General features: G+C 40.6%; 1 protein-coding gene across 2 annotated transcripts in view; it reads left to right on the forward strand.

Moving 5' to 3' along the window:
• Positions 1 to 24,469, forward strand: part of ACO1 (aconitase 1) — a 59,922-nt gene that overhangs the window by 16,434 nt on the left and 19,019 nt on the right. The window contains exons 1-12 of one of the 2 annotated variants that reach the window (XM_082467560.1): positions 2,414 to 2,483; positions 4,208 to 4,326; positions 5,384 to 5,552; positions 6,596 to 6,733; positions 14,704 to 14,773; positions 14,904 to 15,087; positions 15,601 to 15,740; positions 17,411 to 17,582; positions 18,891 to 18,991; positions 20,351 to 20,467; positions 21,573 to 21,732; positions 23,000 to 23,135. In XM_082467560.1, the coding sequence (XP_082323686.1) occupies positions 4,230 to 4,326; positions 5,384 to 5,552; positions 6,596 to 6,733; positions 14,704 to 14,773; positions 14,904 to 15,087; positions 15,601 to 15,740; positions 17,411 to 17,582; positions 18,891 to 18,991; positions 20,351 to 20,467; positions 21,573 to 21,732; positions 23,000 to 23,135 (1,484 nt within the window). In that variant the 5' untranslated portion in view covers positions 2,414 to 2,483; positions 4,208 to 4,229. Of the gene's footprint in view, positions 1 to 2,413; positions 2,484 to 4,207; positions 4,327 to 5,383; positions 5,553 to 6,595; positions 6,734 to 14,703; positions 14,774 to 14,903; positions 15,088 to 15,600; positions 15,741 to 17,410; positions 17,583 to 18,890; positions 18,992 to 20,350; positions 20,468 to 21,572; positions 21,733 to 22,999; positions 23,136 to 24,469 lie in introns of those variants that run through there. The other variant, XM_082467559.1, reaches the window with a different exon arrangement.

Genomic DNA, 24,469 nt, shown 5'->3' on the forward strand with positions numbered 1-24,469 from the left:
TATTTCCATGCCTACTAATTCTTCCCTCTTCCAAAAGAGAAAAAACCTAGGGTGACACTCCACCCTCTCCCCACAGATCCTCTCTGTTTGCTCATTCCTCTCTTTTATTAGTATTGAATGGGGATTAGACAAAACAGAAAAAAAGGCAGGAACAATGCAGATAAGAAAGGAATTGAAACAGTGGGGTCTGTGCTTTCTGTGGTTGTGGAAGTAGACAGGATTCCCTGACCAGTTGGTGGCGTTTCTAGCAAAATCACAGATCTTGGGGTAATTTGGGGTAATACTCAAGGTTTGGGGATGGGCTAGGATTCTGGCCAGGGTAAGGCAGACCTGGGTACAGTCACGATGCCTAGATTCTACTTGGAATCTGGATTGTTTCCAAACCAGAGCTCTTTCCCCTCACACCCTCCTTGGCATGTGGTTGTTTTGGCTCCCTCTTGGGATTACTAAAGCACTGGGAACTCCTATAAGGTCATTTGAAACAAGAGTGATAGAATGAGTGAAACTGTGGAGTGGCTCTGATTTCCAGAACCCTCCAGGCTTATAAGGGGGTGGTGGTGCTGGGGGGGGGGGAAGGTCCATTTCCCAACTTCCAAGCAAAACCAGTTTGGGGTTGCAAAAACACAGCTGCTGTTGCTTTCCACTGACCTGTGGCTCAGAGTGGCAAGGGACATGTGACAATCAATGCCTGGCTCAGGCCATTGTGCTGGGTGACCCCTAGAAAGAAGGAAAGGCAACTCTAGTATTCAAAACTGCCTCTTGTAGGAGGATTTCTCAGGCCCATGCGTCTCCTGGCTTTTTTCAGCTCTGGGGGTTGGTTGGTGACCTCCAGCCAGCACCATCTTCAAACCAGGAGTTGCCACACCTGGAGAGGCAGCCCCAAGGGGCTGGTGGAAAAAGCCAGAGTTCAAAACCTAGCTCTGCCTCTTACTGGATGTATGCCCCGAGGCGAGTTTTTCCATCTCTCTGAGCTGCACTTTTCTCAGCTGTAAAATGGGAGTAATGATAGGCTGGAATTTACAGAGATGTTGCCAGAGTTATAGAAGATGGTATGAAGCACTTGGCACGTGCTGACACTTAGTAATTAGTCATTGGCTCTTCTCTCTCCTAACTTCTGCAAGTAAAATTTCCTTCATTTATATAGTGAAACTACACAATTATCTAGTCTCTAATGAAAAAAGGAGGCAGATGGAGAGTGCGTTATACGACACATTTTCTACAAGAGCCATACTGGTCACTATATCCATCCTGAAATACCAGCTGGCTTTGTAGGGTGGTAGGAACAGCAGGAATCGTGTAAGGCTTCCAAAGTTCTGCCAGGGCATTTATAAGCTACGGGGAAGCAAACTGACACGTTGTGTCCTGTGTCCTCATTGCACCATGGCAAATATGGGTACAATTTGGCAACTGGTTTAACCACAGAATTTTGGCAAACTGAGCCCCTTTAGGGATGATTCAGTGACTTCAGGCTTTTGAAAGATATGAACAGCCCACCATACCCAGTTCAGCGAGGGGTTCCCACCACTTCCAGAGTTTCCTGCCTGAGTTTTCTCTCTGTGGTTACCTCCCATTCCTCCAAAACATCTGCCAGGCTAAGTTAGAACACAGGTCAGGTAGTGCCCTCAGGCGTGTTTGGTTTGGCCATTGTGCTGCAGGCCCACTCAGCAGTTTAGAAAAATCTAGTTACCAACATTTATAAATCAAGAATGTTCGTGTAGAAATCCAGATTGCCAGCCTCGCTTGAAAACTTGGCTCTGTCCACACTGGGCTGGCATATTCCTGCATGCAGCCTGCGGCTGGAGCCAAGTGGCTGCCACTCGCTTAGCCGGGCAAACGTTGCCCTGGCTGCCAGGCCCCTGCGCTGCCTGCTTCACTTGTTCAGGCCCCCTTCCTGAACCGTGTGGTATTTTGGTTGCGATTCACTCCCCCTCTCAAACATATACTTTCCACGGTACCTCCCTGCTTTCTGAATCCAGTGTACCTTCCTCACCTGGCCCTCCACGGTGTCCAGCAATGATTCTCAAACTGGACACGTGCTAGAGACACCTGGGAGACTGTCGAATTCCTGCCGCCTCCCGCAGCCCCTTCCGATTCAGTAGCTCAGCGGCGGGACTCGGGAGCCTATTTTTAACAAGAGCCCCAGGTAATTCTACTGCAGATGATCTAGGGCACGCCCCAGCATCCCGTGCTAGGCTTTCTTTAATTTCAGTTCCGGAATTCCTAGAGAAGTCAGTTGGCCTTCCCTCTCCCCCACCAAATGGCAGCTCCTGCAAAAACCACGTGGGACTAGGGGAAAGAGGCAATTCCTAGTAAAAAGGCGCTCGGCAGACCACCGCACCCTTCCTTCTCATTCTCTCACGCCTGTTGCCAGTCCGTGCCCGGCTCATCCCATTGTCTCTGCACTCGCAACTCCAGGAAGGCAGGGGTTGCTTCTCACTCAGCTGCCTCTCCCCCGAACTGCCTGGCACTGGACTTTAGACACGGTGGGCGTGCTCATCGTCTATCTCTTTTAAGTTTTTAACTAGTTTTCAAACAGTTATATTTGTACAGTTAAAAATGCAAATAATACCAAAGGATGTACAATGAAGCTGAGTCTTTCTCCCAATCCTGACTTCTAGGCCTCTGCCCCTCTTAAAGGAACCAGTCTCTTTTGTGTCTGAACGAAGACATGGGCCTGTCTATGGAGACAAGGCCCACTTGTCACTTTTTATCCCCACAAACAGTTGTTTTCTGTACAAACGGTCCTCGACTTACAATGGTTTGACTTACAATTTTTTGACCACTTTGGTGCAAAAGTGATAGGCATTCAGTAGAAACACACTTTGAATTTTGAATTTTGATCTGTTCCCGGGCTGGTGGTATGCGGTACCATACTCTCTTGTGATGAGTCCCAGTCAGCCACACGATCAGGAGGATGAACAACCGATACCCTTACAACCATTCTGTACCCAGACAACCACCCTGTTTTTTATTTTCAGCACAGTAGTCAATAAATTACATGAGATATTCAGCACCTCGTTATACAAGAGGCTCTTTGTTAGATGATTTTGCCCAACTGTAAGCTAACGTAAGTGTTCTGAGAATATTTGAGGTAGGCTAGGCTAAGCTGTGATGTTCAGTAGCTTAGTATATTAAATACATTTCAACTTACGATATTTTCAGTTTACAACGGGTTTATCAGGGTGTTACCCAATCATAAGTTGAATAAGATATTGTACTTGTTTTTATTTCATAGTAATATGTTGATCATTCCATATCAGTCATCCCAAAAATAGGTTTTATGAATATTTATTCATAAAAACCTTGGATTAGATAGGGGAATGTTACTATTATTATCTTAAAATTAAGACTGTTGGAGAATGGATCGATTAAAGGATTTTTACCCAAGGGGTAGGACTAGAAAGCAAGTCTTCCGACTCCCACCCCGGAGTGTTTTGCTCTAAGTTATATAGTTATTTGAAATCGCTGTTTATCTGTGTGGTGGAGGCCAGGAACAGTGTCCCTTCTTGTTCACCACTTATAATTTATAAAAAGATAAGGAGAAATTCTGCCCAGAGCTGGGGTAGAGGGTCCTCTCCAAACATATCTCGGGAGTTTGCGCCTTTATGCCACCACAGTGTATCTTAAAGATTACCTGATGTGAACTCACTCTTGCTACCAGCTCAAAAGTGAGTGGGGAAGACTTCCAACTAACAGGTTTATTTAAAACGCTGCAGAGACAGTTACAACAGAAGACAGCTGCTTTCAAGTCCGCTCTTCCAGAGCTCAAGTTTTATACAGTTGCACTATGTTACCTGCTCCGGACCTCTTAACCTCCTATCAAGCAAAACATGAGTCCAGCTCAGAGGTCTGTTCATATATTCGAGATTTACCATGCAACACATCCTTCATTTCCCTTTTTCCTCATGACTTATCAGTGCAAGAAATTTGGAAAGTTGTATACAGAAAAGGCAAAAGAAGTTTGGAATTGTATGTACTCTTGAGAGGTGAATCCTAGCTTTCACAAATAGCTTCACAGAACCCACTTTCTTTGCTAAGGATATCATTTTTTTATTCATTTTTGTCCCACCTTTCCCCTACTCTGAGAAGATAATAAGTGATTTCTTGAAGTGAATGTGTATCAAAATTGTTAAAGAGGGCAAACACTCATTGAATAAATAAGGTCCAGCCTTGAGAGTAGAAATTAAATGTTCTCTGTCCTTTTCAGGGACACGTGGCCATCAGGAATCATGAGCAACCCATTTGCACACCTCGCTGAGCCTTTGGATCCTGCACAACCAGGAAAGAAATTCTTCAATTTGAATAAATTGGAGGATTCAAGATATGGTAGGTACATGGCTCTATGATGTAAGTGCTCTGATAGTAATTGGAATATCATTTTCATAATAAGTTAGCTACTTAATAAATTAGCCTTTAGGAGAGTTGGAAGAGGGAGTAGCAGAGATGGCTGAATGGTCTTGGGTTAACCACACAAATACACGCCTTTCTTACATTGCTCGTTTTCAAGTAGATAATAATGATTATATATATGTAACATGTACATAACATTTAGTATAGAGAGTGTTTGTACATATATATTGTTTAATCTGAATAACAACCCTACCATGTTATGTTTAAAAACATAAGAAGTCCTGAGGAAGCTGAGGCCCAGAGAGAGTAAATGATATGATTAAATAACAACTATGTAGGTAGCAGAAGAGGATGAAAACACAAGCCTTTTTTATTCCAACTCCTGTGCTTCTCTACCTTTGTAGTCTTGCCTTTTCTGGATAATACTGGTAAATAATTCTCATGTATCCGGATGGACCATTTCTTTTATAAACAAAATAACTTTTCTTATGAATTACCATTGTTTTATTCTAGAAAACACAGTTACCAATGACCATACTATGTGGTGTTTAGGGGTTTATTTTCTTTGAAAGATGTATCTGACTATTCTTTAGTCTTATTATAATAATTGTAAAGGGGTTATTTTCTCATTTCTTAAACACTAGGTTTCATAAGAAATACTACTGTGTGTATGTGTGTGTTACTTGCTAACAGTAATACAGTAAATTATCTAGACTGATGTCTTTCGTGATGACTTAAGGGAAATTCTGTTACTGGATTCCAAGGCTAGGCAACCATTTATTATGAAAGATTTAACTGTAATATTTTCTTTTTGCCTAGGCTGTTGGTATTTTCTAGTACTGAATGTCTCCTAAATCCATTCAATAGTCTTGTATTTTAAACTGTTGAGATCAGTTTAAATTTACTCTCTTCCCCTGCTGCAAGAATAGTGTGATGCCTTGTATCAAGTTTGTATGGAGTTCGGCTTTACAGAGCTCTTATAATAAGATGTCTCATGGGTTTTGTTTTGTTATACTTTCTCTTTTACTCCTAGGACGACTACCATTTTCTATCAGAGTTCTCCTGGAGGCAGCCATTCGGAACTGTGATCAATTTTTGGTGAAGAAAAATGATGTTGAAAATATCCTAAATTGGAATGTCATGCAGCATAAGAACATAGAAGTGCCATTTAAGCCTGCCCGCGTCGTCCTGCAGGACTTCACGTGAGCCTCATGTCACTTCACTCTTTCTCTGCATCCCTTGTCAGCCTTTAAAGAAAGCTTCTTAAAAGCAAAAATAAAAAACACAGTGACTGTATAATTTTTCACTCAACATTCAGAGACGGTTGGAAGCAAAAGGGGGCAGTCATCCCAGACGGGAAGAGATAATCTCAGGCAAATCAGGATGCATACTCACTCCACCTTTTCCAGTGGCAAAGGTCTTTGTCCTTGGTCTTCAATATCCTAGTCCTAAGTGTACTAGCAAAAGCTGAAAGAAACAGCATGGAGTGGAGCTATCTCGGAATCTTTTTGCCCCTGTGTCCTATCACCCAAGGAGCCAGGTTTCAAACAGCTGTCCTTGGAATGTTGATATGTTTCGCCTGAGGGGAGATACGTAGTTCACAAGGCCTGTTGTGTTGCTGTTAAGCCTCTGCTCACATCCTGCTATTCCCAGGAATTGCTCCCCATCACAGCTTCATTTTGAGACATTACCGTTTCATTTTGAAATGATGTTATTTTATTCCTTCTGGAGAGCAAATTTCATTTTTTTTAGAGGAAAATCACCCAAATTTTATTCTCTAATAAAAAGGAAGCATTCACTTAGTATAAATTTGATTCACAGCCTACTTTTCTGAATTATATCCATTCCTTTAAATTTGGTCTGAAGTTGAAGGGCGTGATCCGTATATCTTGTCCAGGTCTTTGTCAGCCCACCATGTGAACAGGGAACAGTGATGGCAGAAAAAGTTCCAGAGTTTTTAATTGCCAGCTTTCCCACAGTTTCTCTGTTTAGACCATATTGGCTGTGAACTTCAATGCAGGGATAAAATTGCATATAGAGGTACCACTCAGTCGTGGCGCTTATTACTGATGTGATTTCTGCTGAAGGGAATGTGTTTAGACACTTTCACTTTTCTAACACATCCATTGTTAGCACCACTGATGAGACAGCCCCATTGCCAATATTATCAGCAGAGGCAAAAGCTGAAAAATCCCATGGCACTTGTTTAACAGATTTGTTTTCTGCTTAATCTCCCTTTTCTTAGGGGTGTGCCAGCTGTGGTTGACTTTGCTGCCATGCGTGATGCTGTGAAAAAGTTAGGAGGAAATCCAGAGAAAATAAACCCTATCTGTCCCGCTGACCTTGTCATTGATCATTCCATCCAGGTTGATTTCAACAGAAGGTGAGACACTAGGATGAATACTTGGGTTTTCTGCTTTGTGCAAAATCTCAGAGTGTGAGTCTTTTTTTGTGTGTAAAAGGGGACCCTCCTGCACTGTTGGTGGGAATGTAAATTGATACAACCACTATGGAAAACAGTATAGAGTTTCCTTAAAAAACTAAAAATAGAACTATCATATGACCCAGCAATCCCACTACTGGGCATGTACCCTGAGAAAACCATATTTCAAAGAGTCATGTACCACAATGTTCACTGCAGCTCTATTTACAATAGCCAGGACATGGAACCAACCTAAATGTCCATTGACAGATGAATGGCTAAAGAGTGGCACATATATACAATGGAATATTACTCAGCCATAAAAAGAAACGAAATTGAGTTATCTGCAGTGAGGTGGATGGACCTAGAATCTGTCATACAGAGTGAAGTAAGTCAGAAAGAGAAAAACAAATACCGTATGCTAACACATATATATGGAATCTAAAAAGAAAAAAAAAATGGTACTGATGAACCTAGTTGCAGGGCAGGAATAAAGAGGTAGACATAGAGAATGGACTTGAAGACATGGGGTGGGAGGGCGAAGCTGGGGCGAAGTGAGAGTAGCGTCGACATGTATTTACTACGGAATGTAAAATAGTTGGCTGGTGGGAAGCAGCAGCATAGCACAGGGAGATCCGCCCCGGTGCTTTGTGACCACCTAGAGGGGTGGGATAGGGAGGATGGGAGGGAGGCTCAAGAGGGAGGGGACATGGGGATGTGTGTATGCATATGGCTGATTTGCTTTGTTGTACAACAGAAACTAACACAGTATTGTGAAGCAATTATACTCCAATAAAGATCTATTAAAAAATTTTAAAAATTTAAAAAAAGAAGAAAAATCTTTAAAAAGTATATTCAGGAAAACTCAAACTTAATAAATATTTTCCCCTGAAGTTTTTTTTTTTTCAGGGTGGGGGCAGGGGGGATTAAATCTTTTTTTTCTTTTTCTATTTACTTCTTGGGTGGGAACAGCCTGTGTTTAAGCTTGAAGTCTGGGTGAAAAACACATACAAATTCTGCCATGAGAGCTTGTCAATACAAGTATGTGTTTGACTTTAAAAGAGTTTGGCTTTTTTTTTTTTCCAGCCACTGGAGTCTTATTCCTTTTTGATTCCAAGTAACTATTTCATATCTGGCCATCTCTGCCTCTCCACGTGGGTGTCCATAAAGTCTATCCCTTTCTTTTCCTTTTTTCCTTCTATTGTTCAGGATATCCACTTCTCTCTTCCCGCTAAAATCCTACCAACAACCTACCAATCCTACCAATAAAATCTCAGTAGCAGAAGACAATAAGAATTTATTTCTTACACGTCTACAAGTTGGGTGGGAGCTCAGCTGATCTCAGCAGAGTGCAGTTGGGCAGCTGTGCCTCACCCAGCCTTGGCTGGGTTGACTGCTTGCACTGCACACTGCACATCGGTAGGGCAGCTGGGACAGCTCCATTCTATGTGTGCTTCTTTGGGGGCCCAGGCTAAAAGAGAAAGCAGCTATGTGGTGATCACAGAGGCTCAAGAAGCCAAGCGGGAACCTACAGCATCTCTTGAGGCCTAGATGAGGACTGACATAGGATCACTTCTATTCACAATCACATGAATCAAAGCAAGTTGCACAGTTGAGCCCAAAGTCAGGGGTGAAGGAGTACACTCCAGTAACTGCAAGATTATACAACGAGGATCTGGATACAAGGAGGGCAGCCAGGTACTACTAGAAGGCTGATATCTTAACCTAGAAGTATAACTAAATAAAATTATTTCCAACTTTAGATAGAACATTAGTTAGAAAGAAATAACTGTTCTGCATACAATGCTGGGAAAATTAATTATTTGGTAGAGAGAACAGTTCATATGATTTAAAGCATTAATATTTTAAAAATTAAATCATCAAAGATTTTGAAGAAAATTTAATTATATAGTGTCAAATGTCTTGATGAGAAAGACCTTTCTAAATTTAGAAGCAATGAATGAAACAAAGGAAAAAAAAAATCTATAGATTTAATGACTTCAAAGTTACCAGGAGATAACTTGAAAAATATTTTCAATAAAGGGTTAATATCCCTAATATATAAAGAATAGGTATAATCTATTAAAAAATAGTAAAACCCAGGAAATAGATGGGCAAAGGAAAGTAGACATTTCACAATAAAAGGAAATACAAATGGTAAACAGTATATAAAGCCTTTTCAACTTTACAAGTAATAAAAAGGTAAATTAAATCCTTGAGATACCATTTTCTCTAATCAACGTAGTTTAGAAAATAAATGTTATTAATTATAAATGTGTCAGGAGGGAGACACTTTTATACACTGCCGATAGCACTACAAATCAGAAATGATGAAAGCAATGTGCCATATCCTTTGTCCTGGAATTTCCACTTCTAAACATACACTTTATAGATATCTGAAATTCAGCAAAAGCTTAATGACTAAATAGTGCTTATTAAAGTATTATTTATAATAGTGAAAACTTAAAAGCATTCTAGGTGTCCAACAAAGGAGAGTGATTTATTAAATTATGGTACATCCTTAAAGTGAATTATTAAGTAACCTTTACGGTTATATTTTAATCCTTAATAACATTTGGAACATGCTCATGTCTTGGCTCAATGAGCTAGATAAAAATTGCATGTATAGAGTGATCTCAGCTCGATGAAACTCTAGGCAAAGATTAAAAAATTGGAAAGAGAAGTGCCAAGCTGCTAAACGATTGTAACTGTTCTTTATTTTTACAATAAAAAGCTATTGTTTTTATAATAGAAAGTCATTTAAGAATATGAAACCAACCACTCAAAGGAAAAAAAAAGCAAAAACGTTTATTTGCTTCCTTGGGGATTTAAGTGGGTTCCATACAGCCTCAAGAGAAATGTAGAAACAGGTCATTCTCAAATTAGTATTGCCAATATCCAAACCAGGGAAATTCAGGAATAGAGAGAAAACTGCTTTGTCCCCTGAATTGATGGTTCTTGGAACAAACAGACTGGATACTTGCTAGCTCTTGCCTTTTCTTTGGACTCTAAACCCATCCTTGGGCAACATGTCTTTTTTTTTTTCCCTTAAATCACATGAGCTCAATTTAATGTTTTGATTTCAAAGGGAAGAGTGAAAAATACACAAACTATTATGCTATTGGAGAGTAAGTATGTTTCCTAAAGTCCCACTTCAGAAATTATTAAAAGTAGCCTCACAAAATCATGGGCAACTTTTTCTTGAAGTCTCATTGGTGTTGATAGATTTATCTTCATTTCCCTGGCCTGGAAGGTGAAAGTACTGGTGGAGACAGAATTGTAATTGTTTTAATGTCTAAAGTTATTTGACTCAAAACTCAAAAGAGCTCCTGACAATTAAGCAGGTAAAGAATCTGAGTCAGCACCAACTTCATTGTGACTTGGTTTCCTCCTTAAACCTTGACATCCATCAACTCTGGTTTCAATTTTTTATGGACCTTTTTCATTTATATTGTAATACTGAAAACATTGTGATGAAAATAGCAAAGTCTAGGGGTGAACTTTGATCCAAAATGATATCCAAATCTAGCAAGCACTTTTTTTTTAAATTAAAGAGAAACACTTCTATGAGAAGTATTTTCTTTTTTTTATAAATTTATTTATTTATTTTTGGCTGTATTGGGTCTTCGTTGCTGTGCACAGCTTTCTCTACTTGCGGTGAGCGGGGGCTACTCCTCGTTGTGGTGTGCGGGCTTCTCATTGCGGTGGCTTCTCGTTGCGGAGCACAGGCTCTAGGCGCGCAGACTTCAGTAGTTGTGGCACACGGGCTCAGTAGTTGTGACTCGTGGGCTCTAGAGTGCAAGCTCAGTAGTTGTGGTGCATGGGCTTAGTTGCTCCGTGGCATGTGGGCTCTTCCCAGACCAGGGCTCGAACCCGTATCCCCTGCATGGGCAGGTGAATTCTTAACCACTGCACCACCAGAGAAGCCCGAGAAGTATTTTCATTGCTAGTGTTTTGTTTTTATTTCTTGAGTTTGGTTTTGCAATTTGACCTCCCAGTCTCTTTCCTCGTTTTTGTAAGGAATTAAGTGTGATGTCTCAGCTTTTGTGGAACTGTGTGCTGTGGGCTTATTTCCAGCTATTTCCAGAATGAAGTAAGGAGTGGTGGGATGGTGAATTTTCTCAGTTAAGTATTTCTAAGCTTTTTCCCTGCTGTGAATAATAGTAATTGGCTTCACACCATCTTTAGGAATCGAGGATCTAACGAATGCATTATTGTAATGTTTTACAAAGTTATCTCAGAAATAACCTTTTTTAAAATCCCAAGAAGAATATCATAGCAATTTCTGACCAGATTTCATGAGTGTCAAAACTATCTTCTCTATAAATACTGTCTGTGAATTTCTGGAGTACCATTAAATGTAATACTCAGAAACTTTGAACTACATCCAAATCTGATTTCAACTTATGTAAATAAGGAGAAATTTCCTCTTTAGTGTGTGAGGCCATTCACATTCAGAGATCTTATTGAAAGCTCACCAGATTGGGTAAATCTAGGAAAGTTCTGAGTGGTGGAAAAATCTGAATTCTAGGTCTGTTTATTCATTCGAATAACTAGAACTAAGTTAAAGAGCCAAGGTTAGCATGAAAGATTTTTTGTTTTAGTGAGTAAATAGGGTTGTTTTTTTTATTTTATTTTTAATTTTTTTTAAATTTTAACTTTTTTTTACCTAGAATTTAACATATCTTAAAGCAGCCTAAGCATTTCTGGCTTCTGCTTGTCCTGTGACTATGTCATGTATATCGAACTGACGGTCCCAGCATTCTCTGGGGTAAATGGTCCTCAACCTTGCTTCTGTTGTGAGAAACTCTGAAATCCTTCTGGAGACAAGAGGACAAGGCATAATGACTGGGAGTCCACATGTGCTCAGAGCTCAGCAGAAGAGATGGGGCAGGGCCATACATGATTAAGAATAATGTTCCAAGATGCCTTCCCTTTTTTTTGTAAAATTAAATCCATTTAACAGACCTATTGTGTGCCAGTATTTATTCAAGAAGCAGGTTAGTCTAGAATAGTAGAGAGATTAGAGAATGCACAGCTTGAATGCAGTTAGTAAGTGTAGGAACCAAAGCACTAACTTGGAGAGTCAGGGGGGCTCTTCCAGGAGTGTCACTTAATCTGGGTCTCCAGGCATGTTTACCAAAGAGTGAAGAGCTGGAAAGGCATTCTACACAGAGAGAACAGAGCATGCAAAGGCATGAGGAAAGTGGGGTTTGAGAGAGTATGAGGGCCACAGTGCAGCTGAAACTGAAAGTTTGGACTGGAGGATGGGAGAGGGCTCTTAAAGGAAGTCTGAGTTTAGACTGAAGGACCTTGTTTTTTAAGGCAAGGGATTTGTACTTTATTTAGAAAATGGGATCCATTGACAGATTCAAGATGGGTTGTGATGATCTGTATTTTGGAAAACTGATTCTGGTGACAGTACAAAAGATAGGTTGACTAGACTGACAGAGAAACTAGAGAGGAAGCTGTCTCTGAATTAATACTCTGATAGCTGTAGGTACTAAGTGGGAGAAGAGGAGGTCATTAGATGAGAAATGGACAGACAGAGATGAGGAAGAAATGTAGGAAAGAAGGTCACACATTAGGGTTTGACCTGCTGTGTTTTTGGTGCCCGAGGTGTTCCTGATGCAGGTGCCCAGGATACATTGGGACTGTGGATCTGGACCTGAAGAGACAGGTGGGGACCAGAGGGATGGAGCCCTTAGTGTACTAGTGCGAAGGTGGAGATGCGTACCTTCAAGAATAGCTGCATCGGATCCAGAGGGTCCACAGGGGCTGCTGATCAGGGGTCAGGGCGGGGATCAGAACAACTGCCTTGTTCCACTACACTAGGATCTCTCCTCCATTTCTTTTACTTTTCTCTAACACGTACACACATTCACAGACATTCATTCTTCATGTCAGAGATCAGCAAACTTTTACTGTAAAGGGCCAATAGTAAATACTTTAGGTTTTGCTGGCCACATACTGTCTTCGTTTATTTTTTTTCCAGTCTTTAAAAATATAAAAATTATTCGTTGCTTGACAGCCAAACATATACAGGTATTGGGCCAGATTTGACTCATGAACCGTAGTTTGTGGACCAACCCCTGCTCTAAGATACTCTCAGCAATTGATTCCATCAAAGCAACTGACACTTATATGGAAGAATATTCACATCAAGAGAAAAAGAAAAAAATCCGCATGGTAACTGAATGTGTATTTGTAGAGTAAATAATAAGTGCCTCCAGTCTTTTTCTTCTCAAGGAGTACCTGCCTACCCGTGTTCATCTGGCAGACTCCCCCTCGCCCTCCAGACTACATCGATGTCACTGCCTTCTGGAAGGCATCCCTGGCTCCCTGGTCTGAGTTGATGGCCCTTTCTGGGCGCTCCCCTGGCACCCTGTACTTCCCGTATCATGACATTGATAATCACACTCTCATGGTTGCCTGGTTGCTTCTCCGTGTCTCTCGCTAGGCTCTGAGCTCCAGCTGGGCAGCACACGTGCCCCTTCTGCACCTTTGTACACCCAGCATGTGGCACCAGGTAGGCTCTGTAGATCATTAATAAGTGACAGAAGAAAGTGGGTATAGCGGTTCAGGTAGAGGCTCCGGGACCGGTCAGACCTGGGTTCAGGTGACCACTCTGTAATTTACAAGCATCTGACCTTGGAGAAGTTAACTAATCTTTCTGTGCCTCAGCTTCCTCTTCCATACATTGGGGTAATGGTAGTACCTACGTGAGGGGTTGTTATAATGACTGAATGAGTTCATGTGTGTAAAGCACCTGGAGCCTATGACGCATCGTGCAGTCTTGCACTTTGGCTCCTGCTGTTATTATTATTATGGTAGTTGTTGCTATTACCACTACCACCATTGCTGCTACAGTTTCTGCAACTACTACTACAGGGAGGCAGCATAGGGATTCAGAACATCATTCCTGAGTCAGACTGCCTGGGTTTCAATACCAATTCCATCATTTACTAGCTGTGAGGTCCTGAACAACTTTCTTACCCTCTCTGTGTCTGTTTCCTCTTTTGAAAAATGTGGATATTAGTTGCCCCTATCTCAAAGGGCTATTTTGAAGACTAAATTAGAAAATAAATGTAAAGCACTTTAGTGCCTAGTTCCTAGTAACGTCAATAAGTGTTGACTATCAATTAGTGAAGTCTGACTTGGGTCTTAGCTATTAATTTCACTATCCTTTCCTATGTTCACTCAACCCATGACAGTTTGTAAGCGCTTCCTGCGTGCTAACCATGCCGAGTTGTCACTATGACTTGCTCTACCTTGACTCAAAACAATGTAGTTTGATTATAAAAATTCTGGACAAGCTTCCTGATGCCCTGAATTGTCCATGTCAGTCCTGATGAACTGAATGACTTTGAGCAAACCTCGGTATATAATCTGGGCTTTATAGATGTTCTTGAGTGGCACCATCCTCCTCATAAACCTCCTTTTGAAAGATAGGAGATTGTGATTCTATAAACTCCTGTGCCTCCTGACATCACTGGTTCCCTACCTCCCAACATAAAACAGATGAAAATGCCAGCCCAGATATGGCTCAGCTCAGAGAGGTGTTGTAACAAGGTCATAGGTAAGAAAGGAGTACAGAAAGAAAGATTCTTTAAATATCTAAGCTGCTATTGTCATCATAAATGTCTTGAGTCTGTTCCTAAGAGTCAGACTTTATGATTAGAATAGTTTTAACTTAAATTCACTTAATGTTTTCTACCCACCATGTTTAAAGGTATTATAAAAATCACCTGAACCAAAAAATAATTATTCTTTTTACTTTCTTTAATTACCTCTTTCCCATGTGAATGAATGCATAATACCATCCAGCAAGCCTGCAGATGAAACTGCCATTTTCTTTCTTATCACCTATAAATTTGACCAGTAACATTTTACGCCTTAAAATTTATACATTTAGTTTTTCTCTTTGACAGGGCAGACAGTTTACAGAAGAATCAAGACTTGGAATTTGAAAGAAATAGAGAACGATTTGAATTTTTAAAGGTATGGGCAGAGTTTGGCTCCATTGGTTGATTCTTTATGTGTGTGGGGTATGAGGAAGAGGTGCCAAGGAGGTGAGCTGCATAAAGGTGTGTCTGGCATTCATAGCGTTCTCCCCATTTTTCAATCCTAGTGGGGCTCTCAGGCCTTTCGCAACATGCGGATTATTCCTCCTGGCTCAGGAATCATCCACCAGGTGAATCTGGAGTATTTGGCAAGAGTGGTATTTGATCAGGATGGATATTACTACCCAGACAGTCTTGTGGGCACAGATTCGCACACTACCATGATTGATGGTTTGGGCGTTCTCGGTTGGGGTGAGTGTTCTTCCGGGTTCCTATTCCACTTATGCTGTTCTATGTAAATACCTTGATTTACTTTGATACCCTTAGATCCCAGCAGCATGAATTTGAGTGACCACAAATATCAGAGAGGTTTTTTTTGTCTGTTTTCCAGTAATTTCCAGTACCCGGAAAAGTGTCTCATGCCTTTTAGGCACTCAGTATAATGTTTGGAAGAACGAATTAGAATAAGCGAAAAATCAGCTGGGGTGTTTGTTAAAAACAGCGACTCCTGAAGCCCACTCTCCTTTTTAGGGTGAAATCAAGGGGATTTTGACACAGGTGTTTGGGGGACCACACTTTGAGAAACACTTGTTAAAAATTCTACAGAGGGAAATAGAGAAAAGATAACTGTTCTTCATGGAAATATAACTCTATACTAGTAAAACACTACAAGTGGGTTGACTACTTGTTAATGACACTGAACTATGCCTGAGGGATATCGTGAGGACTAAGGAAAACATTATTCTGTCATGCCTTTCCACACAGGTGTGGGTGGAATCGAAGCAGAGGCTGTCATGCTGGGCCAGCCAATCAGCATGGTGCTTCCCCAGGTGATTGGCTACAGGCTGATGGGAAATCCCCACCCCCTGGTAACATCCACTGACATCGTGCTCACCATCACCAAGGTAACAATGTGCTGCCTCTTCTGTGGTCTGAGTCGCAGTGACAAATAGGAAGGAAGTCCATGATGGAGTCTCTCTTGGTTTCCATGTGCTCTAGAAATGCTAGGAAACAGTACGTTTATGACTTTAAAAGAGATGACATAAGGAGAGAACTCTGCGGTTAGGTTTCAGATCATTATGTTCATTTTACTCTTCTGTTGCTGCATGGATCTTTTTCTTTAAAAATTTTTTTTGAAACTGTGAAATAGTTTAAATACACAGAAGTTAAAATGACATTTATATGCCCACCATGTAGACTTAACAGATGGTAACATTTTGCTGTATTTGCTTCAGAGCTCTCTCTGTATGTATATTTTTTAAGAAGTGAAATGTAATATTTATGGCTAAAGCCACCCTCTTCATTTCTAGAGATAATCACTATCTTGAGGTTATAAGAAATCATTTCCATGCGTATGTTTATACTTCTACATTTTTTCCACATGGTTCTTCTTTATATGAAAATAACAAACTCTATGAATAATTTTTGACTATTTAAAATTCCATTCTCTGTATTACAAGTTACATTATTGTAACAGATGTTTCTCCAAGCTGGAAAATATTAGTTTTGTTTTTTTTTTTTTTTCATTTGCCCTTGTCGGAAATAATCTTTTTTGGTGATTTGCTTGCTTTGCAAAAAGAAGGCAGTTTCATTTTGAAAGACTATTAGAAAAGTAATTTTTTTTTTTATTATTATCACACAATTTTTTCTGGTTGTATAGTTTGGAGGCTTGGGGTATGTGGGATGGATACTATACTTTTGATTTAATAGTCATGGACATCGGAATTGGATTTATTTGAACACTATAGCTCATCAGAGATGTCCGCATCATTCAAGTGTGGAATAATATAGGCTCTGCCCACAAAATTTGGCAGAATTCCACGTAACGAAAAGAGCCTGTGCGTGTGGTTGTCCACACTTCATACAGCTGATTTCATGCAGGGCCAAGCCAGTCACTGAGGCTCCAGCCCTGGCTGATGGCTTGTATGGAAAAGGTGTGAGAGTCAGACTGCCTGGATCTTTTGGTTACATTTGACTTATACCTGTGTTCAGGATCTTTGTTCATTATACCCTTGAAAACAAGGCATTTGCTTATTCAACAAGTGCAGATCATAATTTATTCAAGTTGAAAGAATTTATTTAATTTTTAGAAAGAAGTTTTCTCATTTGGCTAAAACTTTTCTTATTATTTGTGTTTTTATATTACTTTTTCTTTCTTTTTGAAGAAATGTTTCGACATAATTTTAAATTTACAGGGGAGTTGATGTAAAGGTAATACAGAGTTCCTGGTACCTTTCTCCCAGCTTCCCCAGATGTTAACATCTTACATAACCATGGTATATTTATGAGAAACAGAAGTAGTTAACATCGGTGTGACATTTTTAACTAAACTAGAAACTTCACCAGTTTTTTCAGTAATCCCTTTTCTGTTCGAGGATCTACTCCAAGATACCATGTTGTATTTAGTTGGCTTTACTTTTAAAGTTTTATTTTAAAAGTAATCAAACATATGTTGGGCTAATTCATTTTTTTGTGTTTACTCACAAGGCTACTTTATGAGAATTGCAAGGGGATAGTTCTGCATTTTAAATACAGGTTATCAAGTCTCAAACTCTGCTATTGTTCTGTTGCTCAGCACCTCCGCCAGGTTGGGGTAGTGGGCAAATTTGTCGAGTTCTTCGGGCCAGGGGTAGCCCAGTTGTCCATTGCCGACCGAGCTACAATTGCCAACATGTGTCCAGAGTATGGCGCCACTGCTGCCTTTTTCCCGGTTGATGAAGTCAGTATCAAGTACCTGGTGCAGACAGGTAAGTGCAGAACCCTGAAAACAGAAGGCTGTTTCTAAAGTTCATAGAACGCTGAGAATTGGAGCACTACCTTCTGCCTCTGTCCCTCGATTAAATAGCTGAGGCACTCAACCTAAAGAAGAGAAGAGAAGGGATGGTGGGGAGGGGAAAGCTGCAAAATACATCCAGAGATGAGATTAGTTTCTATGGCTCTAGAGGTGGTCACTGAACCTCTTACTGATCTGGTACCGAATTTGTAACATCTACTGAATTGAAACCAATGGTTTTAGAGAAGTTGAACACTTTCTTAAACTGAAACCTAAAAGAAATTTCTCCAGCATATCTTCGTGGAGAGGATGACAGGGGATGTAATGAACACTGGGGCCCAACAACAGGTCATGATAAATATGTTAACGAAGATCAGACAGTCATCTGTTATAAGGTCCATGCTGAAAGCTGATGACCTTTACAATTCAGTTAAAATGAAGAGGCAAAAAAAAAAAAAAAAAAAAAATGCTGATCTGTTGTGGATCCAAGAATCAAGCTCTCAAACAGTCTTATTTAACTGTCAGAGAACTGGGAGAACTGCGTGTCCATTGGGCAAACCGTGCATATTATCTCCTGCAACCAGGGTCTTGATCAGAATGAAACAGCAGAGCTTTCAGGGTCATATTCCTGGTGATATAGCATCACGAGTTAGGACTTTGAACTCTGGAGTTAAACTCAGCTTCGGATCCTGGTTCTGCCATTTACGGCCTGTGTCCCATGGCAAAGTTATTTAATCTTCTTGAGCCACTATTTCCCCATCCATAAATGAGGATAATAACAGTACTTGTCTCATAAGGTCATGATAAAGGATTAGAGAGTGAAATAATGCATTTACAATGTTCAGCACACGGTGCTGGGCACACAGCTGGTGATCTGTGGTGGGAGACTGCGGGGATTACTACTTTAACAAGAATAACGTGGAATGCTGAGGGTCTGTGGCCAGCTGAAGGCAGATGCGTCGGAGGTATGCTTTGACAATTCACTGAGGCTTAGGATCCTCTTAATTAAGACCCGTAACCAAAGAGAGAGGAGTGCTTATAAGTAAGAATCTTCTACAGAAAATGGTCACTTCGGTAGAACAGCAGATCAGTGAATGGCCCCTAGTAAACGGCAGCATCGGCTAGAGAGTCCGACTGTTCGCCTGAAAGCTGCAATATCAGCAGAGCTCTTGGTGTGTGTTTAAGTGAAATGCCCATTACTTGTATAGTTTCTGGTAGAGGCATTAGTTTAATCAGGAAATATTAACATCTGTTACTTGTTACTTCTTAAAATGCCCATTAGGTCGTGACGAAGAAAAAGTAAAGCATATTAAAAAGTATCTTCAGGCTGTAGGAATGTTTCGGAATTTCAGTGACCCCTTTCAAGACCCAGACTTTGCCCAGGTATGAGAGTGCCTTTCACTGAACATGTGTTTCCTCTTTCTCAAGCCTGTGGTTTTAGTTGTGAATGTTTTTTCTTGGGGAGTGTATTTGTAGGAAATTAGTCATTGCCAAGTTATCGCAGAAGAACAGGGTGTTAAAAGGCTGAAAAATCAAAAAGATAAGGAATTGTAGACATAAAATAACATAACTTGTCCCATTCTTCCCGGCCATTAGGTTGAGTGTGCTCCCCCCTCCAACTTTGTTTTTTTTTAATTTATTTAATTTATTTATTTTTTGGCTGCGTTGGGTCTTCGTTGCTGCGCGCGGGCTTTCTCTAGTTGCGGCAAGCGGGGGCTTCCTCTTCGTTGCGGTGCACGAGCTTCTCATTGCGGTGGCTTCTCTTGTTGCGGAGCACAGGCTCTAGGCGTGAGGGCTTCAGTAGTTGCAGCACGCGGGTCCTAGAGCGTGGGGGCTTCAGAAGTTGCGGCGCGTGGGCTCATTAGTTGCGGCTCGTGGGTTCTAGAGCGCAGGCTCAGTAGTTGTGGCTCACAGGCTTATTTGCTCTGCGGCATGTGGGATCTTCCCAGACCAGGGCTTGAACCCATGTCCCCTGTGTTGGCAGGCGGATTCTTAACCACTGTGCCACCAGGGAAGCCCTGCTCCCCCTTTTTGATTTACTCCTCTTATGTGGAAGATCTTTGGAAAAGGAGTTTAGAAGGACTGGAGCTATTTAAAGGCTGATAAGCACATCATTATTATAGATGGGGAAAGAAATGGAGGTGCAAGTGAATCAATTTGTTCTGATTTACCCATCGACGTACTTATCTTCATTCATTTTCTAGGGTGCAAACTGAATCCACATTTTTCTCAGCAGCCAAGATCGGAGGGTAAACCAGATGTGGGATCCTTGTTTTGTTTCATATTACATTGAGGGAAGGAAATACTCAATTAGACTAGGGCCCGTTTCTTGGCATTGATGAGTTAATGGCTGCATTCCCCCAGTCATCTTTGAAAAATTACAATGGTTTATCTATCATTTCAGTAGAAAATCCATCTCAGACTAACTTAAGCAATAAAAAGGATGATGAGCTGCTTTGCAAAGATGGCCAAGTGAAAGACCCTGGCGGCAGCCACAATGCCCACCCTGGTCTTTCTGAGAGGTGGCAAGGCTTCTGCCTGTCCCACGCTATCGAAGTGCTCATCTGGAACTTTGGAAATTCATCCTTTCAGTGTAAAATGGACATTGACTTCCTTGGTTTTGAATGTGGTAGTTTAGTTTATTTTTATTGTTGTGGTGTTTTAAATTCTCTGGCATGGCTGTGTTTTTTTCTTTGTGAGTATAATGTCAATTCCACGGTTCCTTTTCTTTTGGGTGCACAGGTTGTGGAGTTAGACTTGAAAACAGTAGTGCCTTGCTGCAGTGGACCCAAAAGGCCTCAGGACAAAGTTGCCGTATCTGACATGAAAAAGGACTTTGAGAGCTGCCTTGGAGCCAAGGTAGGGACCTGGGAGAGGTGGGTGGAAAGCCTCCCCAACCCTGCCCCATGCCCGGCTTCTTTGTGCACAGGCTTCACCCGCCTCGATGATGAGTCTTCCTGAAGCCTGGTGCTGCGGGCGTTTCCTCTCCATCCTGTAGTCCTCGATGCCTCCCTCCGTATTAGCTATGAGCCAAGCAGCTTCCTTAGAGCACTTGATTGCCTGTAAACACAACTCAACCCTCCTTTTCAAAAGCATACCTCCTTTTCACATGACTCACCACAGTATTCACTCGACTTGCCCAAACTTTTCTGGCCACTGTACTTTTGTTCATGCCATCCCCTGCCTGCATGTCCCTTCCCCGTCTGCATGCCCTAATCTCTCAGCTCTTCCACAACGTGGCCTCAGATCTCATAGCACAAAGTCATCTCTCCCTCATTTGAACCTTCATGGCATCAGTCGGAAACCCTGTGATGGTGTTTCATGGCCTTTAATTTCACTGTTGGTACTGTATGCTATTTGCATGTCTGATTTCCTTTACTAGACTGTAGATTTGAGGATAGGATTTATGCACAGTCACCTTTGTATCCCACAAAGTGCCCAGCATAGTATCTTGTACACAGTAGATTTTCAATGAACATTTTTCAAATGAATAAGATTTGTGATGGATTTTATCCACGGGATGCCAGCATTTACCAAATGTTCAGCTGCACTGTGTTAGCCTTATTGCTTATGATTGGTTGAATGTGGCCAAAATGGCACCTTTTTCTAAATTTCCATAAAGGTTAGTATCAGCACCCTCAGTGCAGCCATTACATCTGTACTAATTAGCTCTAATTAGACTAAGCTAAATTTGTAGTTTTAGCGTTTCGGTATTTGAGGTGGGGAATAATTGTTAATAATTTCAAAGCAAAATCAGATTCAGAAATCATGACTCCCTTTTATAAAGATTTAAAAAGAGTAAAGGGAACTTTAATTTTTCTGTAGCACTTCAGAGTTTACCAGCTAAGATGTTTATGTTTTGTTAAGAATTGGCCTTTAAAACTATAGTTACCAAAGTATTTCTTTTTCTTCCAAAGTGAGAACTTTTGACCATATATATTTTTTTCTTTTTTTCTTCCTATAGCAAGGATTTAAAGGATTCCAGGTTGCTCTGGACCATCATAATGACCATAAGACATTTATCTATAATAATAGCGAGTTCACCCTTGCTCACGGTTCTGTGGTAATTGCTGCCATTACCAGCTGCACTAACACCAGTAATCCATCTGTGATGTTAGGAGCAGGTAAGTGCCTTTGATGGTCATGTGGACGTGTGGGTGAAAATTTCCCAAGACATGACCCAGGGGCTTAACTGAGTTCTACATATAGTTCCCTGAGCCTTATCCTTTCCAGATGCAGAGATTAATTGGCCCAGAAATGTTTACACAATAAATAATGCTGAATGCAAAGCATTTAAAGTAGTATAGTCTTTAGAATCAACACAGAAAATAAGGAGAAGAGAGGAAAGAAAGATGAATTTCTGGTAAAGCCTAGAATCTTATGTCAGACTTTAGAGGAAAAAAACTGTTTTCATTTCACAGTTTTCTCCATAAAACCCCCGATAGGCCTTTTTGTACAGTAGAATTTAGTCTGTCTTAGATGCATTGTCAAGTGCATCTGAATTAGGGCACAGGGCACTGGTTGATAAAACTTATCTACCTATTATGCAATTCTGTTTATTTAATATTTACATGCAGAGTTTCATTACTCTAATGTCCCTTTAGTTTCCAAATTTTAAAATATCCCTAAGAGTTCCTCTTGTGTCCACAAACAGTTCTTTCTTTATGAATTGGACAAGTGCGTAAGGAAAACCTTCTTTGTCCAGGAATTCATCTATTGCCACCTAAGCTTTGGACAAACCAATTTCCTTAAGATAAGACACCAGCTTGTCTGTAGCTTTTTGTCTCTTTATACCCCCCACTCCTTATTTCTTTCCCACTTCCCTGATATGTCCTAAGTCAGAGCACCCAGTGTCCCTGTAATAAATAGTCTCTGTATTTGCCCAGAGTCAAGTGGCCCAAGAGCCCTTGATCTTCCACTTCAAGAAATATCTGAGGATTAGATTTTTATCTTCTAGGCAGACTGTATTCCTCACCAACAAGTACACAATTCACATACTTTAAGAAGGGGTCCTTCCTATTATTTTTCATCTAAATAAAATACAATTAGAAAGATTGCTTTCCCTCCAAAAATTAAATACTCATTCTATAATATAATCATGAATGGTTCAGGTTTATCTCTTTAAAAAAAAAAAAAAAAAGGCACAGCTCTTTTTATCTTTTTCTTCATGTCCATGGCTAATTTTGAGTTTACTGAATACATGTAAATGACTTTGGGCCAGCGAGCTTTTGACTTCTGTCAGGCAACAAAAATGGCAGAAAGCACCAACATGAATGGGCCTCTGTCGAGCAGTGCAGGAAGTGCAGACTGAAGCCAGTCTCTTTCCTGAAATGTCCGTGGCACCTAGAGTGGGCAGCCCCACACACTGTGTCTGTGTTTACCATTTCACAGGCTTGTTAGCAAAGAAGGCTGTGGATGCTGGCCTGAACGTGAAGCCTTACATCAAAACTAGCCTATCTCCTGGAAGTGGTGTGGTCACCTACTACCTGCGAGAAAGCGGAGTCATGCCTTACCTGTCTCAGCTTGGGTGAGGGAGAAATCTCTTACACCATTGCTTTTGTTTTATTGTATTCCACAGGTATTTTGCTAAGTCACCTTGTAACGGATGTAAGCTTATCTGATGGTGTCTAATTGCGTAGTCTTCTGTCAGATGGTAAACAGACAAACCCTCACATTCCGACAGAGCAGGGCCCTCCTGTACAGTTGTACTGGTTGTTCATCAGACAAGGGTGTCTGTGAAGAGAGCAGGGGCTGATATCAAGCCCGTGCTCTGCTGTAGCGCTGCACTCCTGGGGCAGGGGGCGTATTTTCTCAGTTGCGTGAAGGTGTGCTACGGGCTAGTGTTGGCTCTGCAACTGAATCTGCCCTTTGGTATGAAAATAATTATTTCCCATGCCTAAAAATGTTCTGATTCCTTGAAGTCAATTAGTTATTTGTTGCCAAATACAGTTTCTCCAATTAATCCACTATTCCTAATTTGGATGACAAAGATTTTTGTCATGTGCCTCATAAAACTCAGAAGTCCTTGGGATTATGTAATAAGAGTAGTGAATAAAGACATCAAATGGCATATCTGATTTCAACTTTTAAAAATTCCAGATCATTCGGATAGACTCCTTATAATTTTCTTATAAATTTAAAAAGTAAGTTACTTATAAAAGTAAATTATATGGAACAGAATAGAGAGACCAAAAATAACCCATACAGCTAGGGTCATTAATCTTCAACAAAGAAGGTGAGAATATGCAACGCAGAAAAGACAGTCTCTTCAGCAAGTGATGTTGGGAAAGCTGGACAGCCTCATGTAAATCAATAAAATTAGAATACTGTCTCACACCATATACAAAAATAAACTCAAAATGGTTTAAAGATCTAAATGGAAGACATGACACCATAAAACTCTTAGAAGAGAACATAGGCAAAACATTCTCTGACATAAATTGTAGCAATATCCCAAGGCAAAAGAAAAGCAAAAATAAACAAATAGGACCTAATCGAACTTAAAAGTTTTTGCACAGCAAAGGAAACCATAAACAAAACGAAAAGACAAGTTACAGAATGGGAGAAAATATTTGCAAATGATGCAACCGACAAGGGATTAATTTCTAAAATATACAAACAGCTCATACATCTCAATATCAAAAACAAACAAACAAACCAACAACTCAATCAAAAGATGGGCAGAAGACCTGAATAGACATTTTTCCAAAGACTTACAGATGGCCAAGAGGCACAGGAAAAGATGCTCAACATCACTAACTTTTAGAGGAATGCAAATCAAAACCCAATGAGGTACCACCTCACACCAGTCAGAACGGCTATCATCAAAAAGTCTACAAATAATAAATGCTGGAGTGGGTG

The sequence above is a fragment of the Balaenoptera physalus genome, assembly GCF_965194825.1.
Source record: "Balaenoptera physalus genome assembly, chromosome: 7".
In the NCBI taxonomy this organism is placed as follows: Eukaryota; Metazoa; Chordata; class Mammalia; order Artiodactyla; family Balaenopteridae; genus Balaenoptera; species Balaenoptera physalus.